This window comes from Phaseolus vulgaris, chromosome 4 (genome assembly GCF_000499845.2).
Source record: "Phaseolus vulgaris cultivar G19833 chromosome 4, P. vulgaris v2.0, whole genome shotgun sequence".
Classification (NCBI taxonomy): Eukaryota; Viridiplantae; Streptophyta; class Magnoliopsida; order Fabales; family Fabaceae; genus Phaseolus; species Phaseolus vulgaris.
Window position 1 is genome coordinate 5,647,297 of NC_023756.2, and position 14,649 is coordinate 5,661,945.

The window sequence follows — 14,649 nt, forward strand, 5'->3', positions numbered from 1 at the left end:
CCTTCATTTTATTTTATTTTAATTCATTCATTGTTAATAAAAAAAACAATGAAACTACTAAGAATGAGAATAAAGTGAAGCCTGCTCGTTTAGGAATATAATTTTGTGTACACTTACTCACAATGCAAATGTGATATCTAGAAATGTTACTTGTTCTCCTTACATTATATTTTTGTAACATTTATAATTATAAATGCCATAATTTTTTTACATTATACTTTTTTTAATCACATGTTATTTACCATGAGGGCTTCACCATCACCAATATTACCCGTAACACAACACATTCATAAACTCCAGACCTAAAAGCTATAAAATTATACTTTTTAAAATGTTGCAAATGGTAACATTTTTTCATATTTCGTAACATTAAAAGGTCGTGTCATCATATTTCAGGAACATTTTATGGTAATAATTTGATTCAAGTGAAAGACATGGAAAATTCCCAATGGGTCGATTCAGTGACAGTGACAGGAAAATTCACATTTTCACAGGACGTGTTGCTCAAACTGCCCTATAGTAAATGCAAAATTGAACTCCCAGAGTTTTACACTTTTCCTTTGGATTCTTTAACTGCACACACACATCAACTAAACTAAAGAATTATGTTCTAGCCTTCATTGTGAGGTGGAAGAGAAACCATTTGTTTGCTGTTAACTAGTAGTTATCATTGATTCAATTTAATATTTTCCCACTGAATGTTAATCCAATGACTGGCACAAGAGATGAACAAATAGAAATTTGCAGAAAAATATAAACAGAAAACACAACTGAGAAATTAAATTATAAGGCAAAATTTTCAGAATTAGCTGACTTAATATATATAAGTACTCTATTTATGAAGCATAAGTATAGAAAAATAAATATATATGATAAGTCCAAACTAATTAGACAAAATAAAAATTACATTAGGGGGTGGTGCCTTCCAATGATGTGGTTCTCAACCTTCTCTTCTTTGGCTATTGATAACTTCTTTTCTTTCCATTCCTGGAAAGATGGAAAATTGTACCACCAACTTCATTGAATAGTGTTTTGGAGAGCATTTGGTCCACTTCAGCTTCCACATCTGTTCTCTTTGCAAATCTACCCTTGATGCGTGGTCTAGTTTCTGCATAAGCCTTCCTTGAGGCATACCTTATTTTCTTTTCAAACTTTCTTGTCTTCTTTTTCTCCCTGTATCTTAGGACTCTGGCCTCTCTGTCCATTGGTGTAAGATGTGAAGGCATGGGAAGGGGAGGAAATAGTTCACTTGTCCCTATTGGTGACTTTGAATACGACACTGAGATATCACTTATTGTTGATTCTGGGACTACACCAACTTCCATTGATGAGACTGATACCTGAATAAACAAAGAACAAAGATTATTATGTAGCCCAAAGTGAACCAAGAAGAAAAAGGATCACATGTTCGTGACAAATTCATAAACTGAATGCTAATGGAAAACCATTTTTGTGAAACTAATGTTGGTTTCACATCCCAGAAACAAGATAGGGTGAAAAGAAGCAGAAAAATTGAGAAAAAACGAAAAGCAAGAAATATTGAGAAAAGTGATGGATGTATAATAGAAGAAAGGAGAGAATCCAAAAAAAAAAAAAAGAGGAGATGCAAAAGAGAAAAAGTATAAAAGAAAGGTGTTAACAAATTAATCCCCCCACCAATTTTTGACTTCAAGAAAAGAGGCTCTCAGGCTCATTTTTTGTATGGAAGCTTCAAAATTGAGGGAAATTAACACACAATTGATGAAATTATGTTGAAATGAGATAGAAACAAAGTTTAGGGAGATCTAACAACGTAGGGGTGAAAATAGGTGAAAAGTTACCCTTCAAAGTATGTCTATAAGGAATCACAGATAGAACTAGCTAGCGAATACAAGAAACAGTAAAAGGGGGAAAACTCATGTATACGACAAAAAAAATGTCACTCAAGACAGAAGAATGAAAGAGGGTAGTCAAAAGAAATATGAAACACTTTGAAATGAATAAGAGTAACATTGCAAAGGAACTACAGTAGTTACTGCTTCTAAATCCCACTTTGGTTCCAACCTAGGTTTTAAAAATCAGTATGTGAGTGAAATTTGGACTACAACATGAATGTTTTAGACTTTTCATGACCAAACCTAAACTTGTATCAACAGTGTTTGTTTGTCTTAAATAGGGAGAAAACTACCATAAAGATTGCGACAGCAATTTAAAACCTTTTTTTGAAATGGAAGGAAAAAAAGCAAGGAAATTGGCACTTTGAAGGAAGAGCCAGCAGAGGTCAAGCAAAATCTGATAAAGTATAATTCAATTGATGAATGATCTAAAGAGTTTGGAAGAAGAAAAAGTAAAAATCAAAAAGCCCTTAGGTAAGAGAAAAATCCTTACACTTTGGCTAAGAGAACCATCGTAACTGAAACCAGCTTTTGATGAGTCAAACTCCAAACCCGGTTGAAAATGCTGCGATTGTTGCAGCACCTGAACTGGAACCACTGCATAGTTCTGAGGGACAGTGTTGTAGTTCTGCTGGTGCTGAAAAACGTTGCTAAACTGGTTATTATTGTGACCGCACGAGTTGCAATCCATAAGGTTCTCCAAATACTCAATACCGTACATAAAACCATTCTCCTCCTCTTCGTTGCCTTTCACAGGATGTGGCAACAACCACGAAGCAGCTTCAATCTCATCGTCATACTCATAAGAAAACTCTTCCTCTTCCTCTTCCACCACGTTCACGAATCTGTGTTCCGGTTCGTGATCTGGTTCTCCCAAGAGGGGACCCAAGATGAGGAGAACGGGGAAACGGTGGTGGCGGCTGGCTAGAGGGTTTGCTGAGTGAATCTCAGCATCACACGAAGAACAAAGAGAAGCTGCGTCAACTTTGCAAAGAAACGCTGCGGGAGCACGTTCTCACGCTTCACACACCCACACACGCTCGTGCCTTGAGGCCACGCGGTTAGCTGCATGGACACGAGCATCACAGGATGAACACAGGTATGCTGAGTCTGCATGGCAGTACACTATGCATGGCGCTGACCGGCACGTGTCGCAGACACGTGACCAGGTGCTGGAGCTGCCACCAACGTTGTTGGTGCCTTCCTTCAACATGTTGTGTGTGAAAATACTGTATGAGGGGTGTACCAGTGTTTGTACTTGGTTGGATTTTGTGTATGTTTGTGTGTGTTTTGGAGGAAGGGAAGTAGAGAGGGTTTGTGTGTTGAGTTTGGAAGTGAAGTGAAGTGAAGTGAGTGAGTGAAGGGTTGAGTTCAGTGAGCTGAACCAAGTAGTGTTGGGGGAGAATCAAGGGTGCCATCGTGGCACAAAGTTAGTGGCCTGCTAAAGTTCTTGCTTATCTAGTGGTTGGTTGTGTTTCAGGGATAGACCACCAAAAGCAAGGACAACTGGTTTTGATTGTTTTCAGTGTATAACTACTGCTGTCAAGTATAATTTCAGATATAAATAACGGAAACGAGTTTTTTCAGTTTAATAATTAGTAGTTTTGAGTATTAATTTTTGTTTCTATAGAACTATATTAAACACTCAGAAAAAGTTGTGATCTATAATTATATATAAGTGTTACTTACTGGGAAGGATTTCCATGATTGGTACTAAAATAGTAGGTGATGGGGTTTTGTTTTGGTCGAACCTGTGCACATTGCTTCTTTGCCTTTTGGAATCACTAAAGAGATGTTCATGGCACAACTTGGAGACATGTGTCAATTTGGGTCCAGGTAGATTCTATAGGCATGCAATGCTTGCACCTGTCAAAATCTCAAGTTACTCCTTAATATATGCTCTCTTCTCTTGGGAAATTCATTGTTGTGAAAGGATGTAATCACTGTGTCAAGATAAGTAATTATTTATATATAGACTGTGGAGTGTGTATGACTGTGACATATGAATCTTCCTCTCAGTGGGGAAGCAAGTGAAGTGACCTGTAGCACTAAAAATTTAACAAATGCCGTTGCAGATATAGATCATTGCAATGTTCCTAACCATTGTTGCCTTAAAAATTTAAAGTGAAATAGTGCAAGAGAAAATGTGCAATGCTCCTTCCACACAATGGGAATAAAGCAATCTTCTGCATGTATCTCGTTCCTTCCCTAAAGATTAAAAGTGCACACACTTTTTTGGACCACTTACTTGACCCAATAACTTTGACCTAAGATGTACTTTACCAATATTTGAACAAGCTCATTTCTACTCCAGTTCCAAACCAAAAACAAAAATAGTAACAGTGTTCTCACCTACAACTTTTACAACACCATTTTCTTTATTATTTGTTTGTATTAAATTACTCATATTATACTATTATTCAATTTTTCTATTGTACTGTTAAAATGATTAACAAGTTAGAGGACTTACATTAGCCAGTTACTGTTATTTTACTTTTTTCGTGCATCAGTTTCGCAGAATTTTTCTATTTTTGAGAGGCCTTTTTAAAGCATAAGAAGGTCGTTTTCTTTCATTTTAACTGATAAATTCAAGTAGACAATAATTTTTAGAACACTCACAAACTATATTTAAGTAAACTAAAGAATAAACACAACAGAAGCTTGTAATTTTTTCTTCTCTTAGACAAAATAGCATTTGACACTGCAATATACACTCTTTGAGGAAAAGAGAGATGGGAAGAGAAAAGGGAAAGAAATACATGGAAGAACTTGGAAGTGACATGTATGCACTTTAGTGTACAACGAGGCTCCTGGAATATTCCAACCACTCGACCCTTTGCAGTGTGCATCAACAGCTCTATGGTGTCACTGTTTTGCAGCCATGAAACGTGAATCTTCCTCTTTGTGGAGGAGAATGACGAGTGCCAAAGGTAACATAACCAATGGCATTGCAGATACAGATTATTCTGATATTCGAAGACCATGACAACCCCAAATTTAAAGTCACTAAGTTCAGTGCAGTGTGAGTTTCTCTTTCCATTTTTCAAATTTGAGATTACTAACATTCTCATCACACAATGAATAAAAATTAAGCATTCTAATTCATGCATGGTGGACAACCTGTTTTAACTCTTTCACGTGTGTTGTTCTTTTTGTAAAATATTCATTTCCACGATGGCTAAAAGTGCACCTAAACTGTTCTTTTACACTTTATTTCTTATGTGGCATATGCCATTTAGAAAGAGTGCAAAAGATTGACCATTATGCTTGGGAGGGTCTCATTGATGCCCTGGGCTCACACCATGATGAAGCATAATATTAGTATTATCATATTTATAATTCCTTCTCAACCTATAAATATGGGAATTAAAGCATTAGTATCATGCTCATATTCATATATTTTCTCCAAATCCAAATGTAAGTCCACCAAGTCCACCACAGTACTTAATTAGAAGTATGACTACTATAAATATGAAGTTTTAAAGTTTGTATTTTGCAAGTACATTCATCATCAATCAATGAGACACAAACATATGCAAAGAATTAGTTTATAAATCCATACATCTAGGCGTGTTAATTATGTAACAATGAAGATATTTTTTTGGTATAACCAGAACCCTATTCAAATAGGATATGAAAAACTATAGCTGGTAATATTTTCCTTCCCAATCTTAATGCAACTACATATCTGTAATGCCAACTCAAGACCATTAATTAAGGTGAAATAATTTTACAACGGTTGATCAAAGAACCTTGAGATAACATTTAACAAAAACTTTACTATATATTGACTAATTGATCATGAAATTTAAAAACTATAACAATTTAATTGAAAATCTTAAAGTTCTACGATCCTGAAACCAGAAGTAAAGAAAAGAAAAATTCAATTAGAGGGAGTTCTTTTCTTGTCTTCAGAATCAATTTCGAGGGTGGAAGTAACTGTCTGAACCTCATCTGATAGTTGGTGAATATTAGTGAGATATCCAGTAGATCAGCACAGAGAAGAGTATAGATCCATACAAATGTGTAACAACAACGTCCACATGCTTTGTCTAAACTTCATTACACGTGCACTTCAAGGCTTTTAAAAGTAAAAAAGTGCAGCCACTTTTGAGGACCACCTAGCTACACTTTAAGTCTTTATATGGTGTTTGGACTAGCAAATTTACAGAGAAGAAAAGGCCAAATATGTTGAGCTAAATTTAGTTTACATTATCAATGAGAGTATTATGAAATTAAAGGTGAAAGACGACCCTTTTAATTTTACCAATTAACTAACTTTTGAAAGTTAATCTAAAAAGGACTTATGCTTATATATCCCTTCACATGAGAGTATTTGTGCAATATCTAGTATGAGTTATACTAAGAATATTCTAACCTCTCAACACAGCTGTGAACTCAGGTTTGGTTTCTTCATTGCTTTGCAATTGCAACCATGAAACGTGAATCTTCCTCTGGGTGGGGAAGAAAAGTGAATGCTAACAACAGGTAACAAATGGCATTGCAGATTTAGATTATTCTAATATTCCTAGACCATGACAACCTAAAATTTAAAGTGAAAAAGTGCAACTAAACTTCTCTTTTCTTCCTCACTTTAAGATTTCAAATTACCAATTCCATCTCACAATGGGTATAAAGCAATCAAGTGGCCGAATCTATACCATGGAATTGAAAGATATAGTATAATTTTAATGTTTTGGTTTTTATATTTTTAGATCAAATATTCATGTCCACGAAGACAAAAAAAAAAGCGCATGCAAACTTTGCATTCGCACATTTAATCATACAATATAAGTGGTATATCCATTTAGGAAGATGGCAAAACAATTTTCTTTATTGAAAGTTCGATTCTCCTAGAGGAACTCACTTTATCTAGTGAGTGTTGTATTCATGGTTTTTTTCTTTGTCTTTTGTTTAAGATTGAAGTTGAAGTACTTGTAAGGTATTAATTCTTTTAAGTTGCACTAATGAAATTATTCTTTCAAAAGTCGTGAATTTGTTTATAGCGATACCTACAAGACAAACCATGTCGACCCAAATCATATTACGTACCCTAAGAACATGGTGATTGACATTGTTGAACAGAGTAAACTATCAAGTCAAGTGCTTAAGATACTTTCATAAATTATGAAAGTCACTTTAATTTGAATAAATATATCATGTTGCTATACTTAAACTAAAATATTAATTTTTCTATCATGTGCAATCTTGCATAGGTTTAGTCTTATTAACTATTCACTACTCATAATTATAAAACATGTATAGAATTGAGCCATTTAGTCAAATTCAATAAGTTTACATTTCATGCCTCTGATTTGTAATGTGTTTTAATCTTGAAATGTGTGTGGAATTACTTTCAACATTTAAATAATTTATTTTAATTTTAAAATACAATTAAAAATAAAATATATACAAAAGGAGAATCCGTTGTATACTATGTTATATATACTGAACTTAACATGAAATTTACAAATAATTAATTTAAGCAAGGAAAAAGTAAGACGGAAAGATTATTTTCATGAAAAATTATTTTCTAATTGAGAAGGATAAAGTGATAGGGATGCTATTTAGATTAAAAAAAGAATAAAAATAAAATTATAAATCAATATATTTGGGAAAAAATCAATATATTTTTATATTATAAATAAAACATAATTAAATATAAAAAATGTTTAAATATCACCTTAAGTTAAACAGGTTTTTCCCGTTACAAACCAATTACGATTTTTCCCCATTATAAAATAACTTAATAAAAAAAAGTAAACTTTAAAAAAACGTTAGTCATGTCAAAACTCATTGTATGCAATCTTCAGTAGGATTAGTCATGTTAAATATGTCCCATTCATAGTTATAAAACATTATTCAAAACTCATCATATTTTTTATGCATAAATCACATGCATACTCAGGATTTAAAACCCAATGGAAGTATATAGAAAATAAGAAAATTAACACAGACTATTCCAGCAGCTGCATGAGAAAGTTAGCACACTAATGCAAATGGTGAAATATGTTATAACACCACACTTGGTCATGTTTAATTCCCTTCTCGTTTTTAGTTTACAAACTATTTAACATAAAAACTCCACACACCAATTCCTCATCAAAAACTTATTAACTTAAAGTGCTTCCAAAAAAAATGTTTTAATATCCTAAAAACAGAGACAGCTTTCGTTTTCATCTTTTGATCATACCCTGCTTAAATTCTACACACTACTCTGTCTTACAACATCCATCCATCAGACTGTATGAGTAATCTAACACTTTAAAAACCAAATAGTTTCTTAAAATTGTATCAATCCCACCCTAAAAACGCAACTTTTAATTGTGACTCTGCATATTAACCAGATTCATCTATCACTACAGCAATAAGTAATTTCAGCAAATACTTCACTCCAATGCATGTTGGATTAGTAAATTTAGAGTAAAACATTTCAATAAAAAAAGCCATAAACAACACAAAATTGTAAATCCAATTTCAAAATGATAACAACAAAAAAGATGTCCAATCTAAAAGAAAGCAGAATGGTCTACTCTATTCTTCTACTTCTATTGTTCCCTTCTCACTGACGTAAATACCATCAAGGAACTTCCGAATATCCTTGTTTTTAACATGGCATTTCTGTAGCAAAGCAAACAAATGAAAAACACAATTAAAATCTAAACAAGAGTAAAATTAGATAAGGGTTTGGGAGAAATAAGATAAACATACCTGATTAATGAGAGCACAAGACCTGGAAACAAGCTCTATGTCATTTCCATCCACAACCAACTCATCCTTCACCTTTTCAGATCGAATAACAGACACACCATCAAGCATATCCACTTTTCTCACCTGTAACCAAATGTTATTGAGATGGTTCGTCAATAAAATTCTTTAAATATTTGACAAAAACATAAGCAAACTAATCAAAATCGTAAAGATATAATTTACACAACTGAAATTTAGAAGACAAAAATCATATTAATAGCATACAACACTTACAAACCTATTTGAGTAATTTTAACTTCAGAGCGCAGAAAATTAAGATAGCAAATTTTTACATCAAAATTTTTAACCAAAAAATTGACGAGTAAATCAAAATCGCACAACAGAGATACACCTTCAGATCCAATTTAAACAATCGGAAGACTAAATTCCTGCAAAAACAATAACTCGTAACCTAGTTTGCATTATTTTAACTTCAAAGATCAAAATCACACATTCTGAGATACAAAACATTCATTGGCGCAGTAATGAAACCAAAAGATCTAAACAATACGAAAAACGCATAAATACAACAATTGCGAACCTAATTTGCTTAATTTTAACTTGAGAGACCAAAATCACACTTTGTAAGACACAAGATTAAAAATGCAAAATTTATTCTAATCAAAATAAATTTATTAATCAAAATCAAGTGTTTCATTAAATTTCTTTTCTTCTAAATTGGTATAGAAGGTATCAGATTCTCTACAAAGAAACTATAACACTACTAAATACTTTTAAAATTATGTAAAATAAATGTTATTTTGCCTGTGAATATTAGGGACTAGTGATTCAAAAATTGGAAGGATAAAAACAAAACAACAAACTTAAAGAGACTAAAATAAACAAAACAAAAAAGAACAAAATCAAAAACTACCTAACTCTAAGCGACTAAAAGAACATTTAAATAAAAATTAAATAAGTAAGAAATTAAATTAAATAATAAAAAATAAACCTTCTTCTCGCCAAGGAAGTTTCGGATTTCAATGGATCTGTTGCTGTTGCCGATGCTGGCGTTAATGGGAAAATGGGCGTAGACGAACCTCATCTTGTAGCGGTAGCCCTTAGTGACGCCGGTGATGAGGTTGTCAACGTGGCTGAGCGCGGTGCGAATGGAAGCTGAGGTTTTGCGAGATCCGAACCAGGCATCGATCTTCAGCTTCTTCTTGCCATTCTCATCGGTGATAAGCTGAAAATCGAGGTTGAGATGTTTGAAATCTCGCACTAATTTCCCACGAGGTCCCTCCACCTCGATCACCTTCGCGTGAACCTTGATGCTCACGCCGTCGGGAATGTCCATCGTCTCCGAAGAAAGAATCGTCTTCATGATTCCCTCTCTCTCTCTCTTACACACACACAACCCTTAACAATTCTCAGAAACACAGAACAAAACCCTAATTCGCTACTTTGCCGCTTCAGTGTTTTGATCTTAAATTGATAGCGATTGGGCTAGGCCCACTTACTAGGCCCATTTTATTAACTTTTTTTAAAATGTGATTCGCAAACAAAATTAGTTGGGTCTTTAGATGGATAGAATTTATTTGGAAGTTTCTTCCTGCACCCCCACATTTTTCTTCCTGCACCCCACAAGGTTGCGCAAAGACAAAACTGTCCCTCTATAAACTGTAAATTTTTTTTTAATTCCGGATTATGAAATCCGGTAAACTTTTGAATTGGCGCTTTCGGTAAATTTTTGGATTGGCACATTCGGTAATCTCCGGATTGATGCTTCCAGTAGTACGTGAATAATAGTGTCAATTCAAAATAAAAAAATGCAAAACATTCATAATTGAAAAAATCATTCCGGATCCGCCAATCCATAATTCAAAATATGCATTCCGGATTCAGAAATCCATAATTAAAAAAATCATTCTGGATCAACCAATCCGTAATAAAAATTAAGCTTCCAGATTCAACAATCTAGAAATCAATAATTTATGCAAACTTTGCTTCCGGAACACCCCCTCATCCGGAATGCACCATGATTCACTTTCAGATTGATGAATCCGTAGCACACTCCCAAATCCCGAAATTGTAGCAGTCAGTTTCGGAATTTACAAAATTGTGGGGCTGCAGGAAGAAAAATGTAGAGTGCAGGAAGAAACTTCCAATTTATTTTTAACACCTTCGTACCTTTATCGTGAACCTCCACATTGTGGAAAATTTCAATTTATTTATAGTTGGAAACATTTAAGCATCATCAAGAAATATACTTTAAATTATATAATTTTAAATCAAAAAATATATTATTAATTCAACAATTTAAAAATGTATTAGATATTTTATAATCCATAATACATTTTTTAAATTAAAAATATATTTTAAATTATACAATCTCAAAATTTCTAAATTATATAACTTAGAATATATTTTCAAATTGTGTAAAACATAAATTCATTTTATATTATACATTTCAATATACATTTTTTTATTACATAATTAAAAAATATTCTAAATTGTATCATTCAAAATAAAATAAAAATATATCTTAAATTACATAATCTAAAATATATTTCTAAATTATAAACAGTTCATAAAGGTGCATGAAGAAGTTATGGAACTGCAAAGAGTAATTGCCTCAAATTAGTTATTGTCCTTTGCCCTTTGTTTTCTTCTAAACAAACTAAATAATTATTTGGTTTAATTGTATTTTTTTATATTTTTAAAAAAATTATAAATTTGGTCTCTAATTTATTTATTTATTTGTAATTTTACCTTTAATTTTCAATTATTCATAATTGCTGTTCTCAATTTTTTTTAAAGCAATTTCGATATCTTAATTAATTAATTTTTTTATTTTCACTTTATTTTATTTTCAGTTTCAAAAGAGTAAGTGTCTTCAATGTTGTAGTTGTTGTCATATTCAATCTTGTAGTAAAACTGCAAATACTATATGTTTTGCTTCAATTTCATTATTCATGTTCGAGTAATAAAAAGCTATGGATAATTAAACCAAATTAGATAAAGTTATGGATAATAAAATTCAAGTAACTAAAATTGTGAAAAAAAATTAAAGATAAAAATTAAAATTTTTATAAAAATATAGGAATCAAGTTTTTATTTTATAAAAACTTTATATTTTCTGTCAAATGAAAATAAGCGTTTTGTTATTTTATTATTACTGGGAAAGTAAAATTAACAAGTAAAAAGTAATGTAATAAGCATATGTATTGAAAAAAATATAAAATATCTTATTTTCTTAATGTAGCTTTTGTATAAAATAATTATTTTTCTTGTATTTTATTAACTCGTGCATTTCCTTTAGAATGTAATAATTGGTCCAAATTTTTCAACATCACTTCTTTAAAAAAAATATAATAAATTAGTTTGTTTTAACATACTTAAATTCAAATAGAAAATGGAATATTACATTTAGTTTGTTAAATATATATATATATATATATATATATAAATAAGGGAACTGATTAAATGTTTATTAAATAATATTTTTTTTAAAACTCACCATTAAGTTTTGTACTGATAGGGTAAAACCGAGAGGTTCATGCCGAGAACTACATAGTATAACAATTAAGATGATTAAGTTAAAACCGAGAGGTTTTGACCGAAAGCAATAAAGACAAGAATAAAACAAATATAAAAGTTGTAAAAACCCAATTAGATAAAAACTTGCAAGAGGGGTGCACAAATAATAAAAAAGGTGCAGAAAGAAAGCCCAAGAGTAAAGGGAAAGCCCATTAAAGAAACTCTATAAATAGGAGTTCAGAGATAGAAAGAGGTAAGAGTGATTTTATCTGATGAACGTTAAACCTTTTCTGACTTTGGCATCGGAGCGACTTGCAGGTACCCCCCACCTGTTGTGAGGAGAAGCCGAGAGCACCAGCCGAGAGGAGAAGCCGAGAGCACCAGCCGAGAGGAGAAGCCGAGAGCACCAGCCGAGAGGAGAAGCCGAGAGCACCAGCCGAGAGGAGAAGCCGAGAGCACCAGCCGAGAGGAGAAGCAAAGAGTTTCCATCAAGGAGTACCCGGCCCAAGACAGTATTCAGCCCAAGATTGAAGGATTAGTCTTGATTAACCCATTTCAAGTGTTCTTGGTCCTTGTTGTAAGAACAAGTTTAATGTTTTCCATTTATAATATATATAAATTATAAATTTTGAAATAAGTAATTATGATTATATAAATGTATAATCTAACAATTAAATTCATAAAAAAACAGGTTTTTATATAAAGAAAATGTAACATTTACGTATATAAAGTCCATCCTCACACATGTTTTACTTATAATGACGATTTTTTATCCATTTAAAATAATTATTTCCATTTTTACTAATTTTGGTTGTTTTTTAAATCTGATGAATTTGGGTAAATTATCTCAACATAAGATAACTTATTGTAAAAAAGTCATGTAATGGTGAGATATTTTTTGTCATATTAAAGTGAAATCGTGTCAATCTCATACTACCTTTATTAACGATTTCTTTTAAGGTTACACTGAAATCATGTCACCCTTATATGACTTTCACTTTATTGAATTTTTTTAAAACAATTATTTGAGTAAAAAATTGCAATAATTAATTGAACTATTAGTTTAACAAATTTTATAAAATTAAGAAAAAAATAGTTAGTTATTTTTTATTTGAAAAATTAATTAATAAATAGTCTAAAATATAAACTAAAAGTCTAAAATATACAAAAATACCTAAAAATATATAAAAAAATAAAAAAATAGAATTAGTAAATAGTTTAAAAAAATTGTATTCTCGATTCCCTTCGAATATTGATCATCATATTACTTACCTCATTTAAGCAACTTTTATTTTTAACGCATTTCAATTCGGACTTTCTATCAAAAGTTATGACTATTTTGAATTGTTTTCCTACAAAATTTTATAAAAAAAAATCAAGTTTTAATATTTTTAATAATTTAATTAATCATTATATTTAGAAAAACAAAAAATAAAATTTTATAAAAGAAAATCAACAAAAAGTTAGAGTCATACTTTACATGCACGACTCCGATGCAACTTGCTTTATGCAACTTGCTTTAAACTCAAGTCGTATCACCTAAATACGACTTTACCTTAAAAAAATTACTATTTGAAATTACATTAAAATGACATGATATCACGATTTACATATTCTTAATTTTTTAAAACCAACTCTAATTTATTAAAAAAAAATGACCGATATTGATAAAAAAAAACCTACAATACCTTACTTGTGTTCTATTTTTTTAAATAAGCTTTTCAAATCAAAACATTAAATATGGATATAGTATGTTAAAAGATATAGTAAATATGCTCAAGTTTTCATTAATTTATTTAATTGAATCCCTTTTATTAAAAATAAATAAATTTTGAGTATCAGATTTTTGTTCACTTATGTAACAACGTAAAAGAAATCAAATCACAAAATCTTCTCCTCCAAGAACGTTTCTTTTTCTTTCTTTCTCCATCTCTCCAACTTTCTCCCTTCTCTCTCCATTTCTCACTCACTCCATACATCAGCTATTTTAGAATTTGATTGCACCACGTTATAGTTGAGGAGTTAAGGAACATTTCTATCTGATCAGATTTTCAAACAAAGTTCATTTTTGCTCTAATTATCCTTTATTTTCTGTTTTTTCTTAGGATTTAGTCTTCAATCTTAGTGGGATCAGTTGAGAAAAGTAGTTTCTTCTACTATATACTGAATTTCTGTTATGTGTTGGATAACTTACATTAGGCTCTTATATCTTGAAGCTTATCCAGACTGAGGGGATAAAATTCTAGAGGTTGCTTGTAAAGCGAACAATCAAGGTAAGGGAAACTAACTTTAACTTTCAATAGTACCCGAGGCTAGAAAATCTGAATGTGGAGGGGACGTGGTTCCAAGTTTCAATTTCTCTTGCAAGAATGTTATTTGATAAAATTGTTTGATTTTATGTTGTGTGAACATGTATAAATATTAGATTTTGATAGTTTGGAAGTTAAATATTGTTTTTAATATTGGTAAGGTTCTTAAATGTTATGAATTTTTAAATATTATGTGATTAAATGATATGTATTATATATGAATGATGAAAATTGTA

General features: G+C 31.3%; 1 protein-coding gene and 1 pseudogene across 1 annotated transcript; both read right to left on the reverse strand.

Annotated features, from left to right (window-relative positions):
* Nucleotides 1–778: 778 nt before the first annotated feature.
* Nucleotides 779–3,410, reverse strand: LOC137837064 (zinc finger protein CONSTANS-LIKE 2-like; annotated as a pseudogene).
* Nucleotides 3,411–8,249: 4,839 nt separating this feature from the next.
* On the reverse strand, nucleotides 8,250–10,060 carry LOC137837065 (large ribosomal subunit protein uL6-like). The gene is made up of 3 exons (XM_068645921.1): nucleotides 9,577–10,060; nucleotides 8,586–8,708; nucleotides 8,250–8,495 (listed from the first exon to the last, which is right to left on the reverse strand). Exons 1-3 carry the CDS (start codon nucleotides 9,946–9,948, stop codon nucleotides 8,409–8,411), a joined length of 582 nt encoding a protein of 193 aa, XP_068502022.1. The 5' UTR covers nucleotides 9,949–10,060; the 3' UTR covers nucleotides 8,250–8,408.
* Between the last annotated feature and the right edge of the window lie 4,589 nt (nucleotides 10,061–14,649).

Excerpts from the sequence above, each read along its gene's own strand:
- LOC137837065 (XM_068645921.1), bottom strand. The coding sequence starts at position 9,948 with ATGAAGACGATTCTTTCTTCGGAGACGATGGACATTCCCGACGGCGTG. Across the intron at positions 8,709-9,576 it reads ACTTCCTTGGCGAGAAGAAG|GTGAGAAAAGTGGATATGCT; the intron begins GTTTATTTTTTA and ends ATTTGGTTACAG. Across the intron at positions 8,496-8,585 it reads CTTGTGCTCTCATTAATCAG|AAATGCCATGTTAAAAACAA; the intron begins GTATGTTTATCT and ends GCTTTGCTACAG.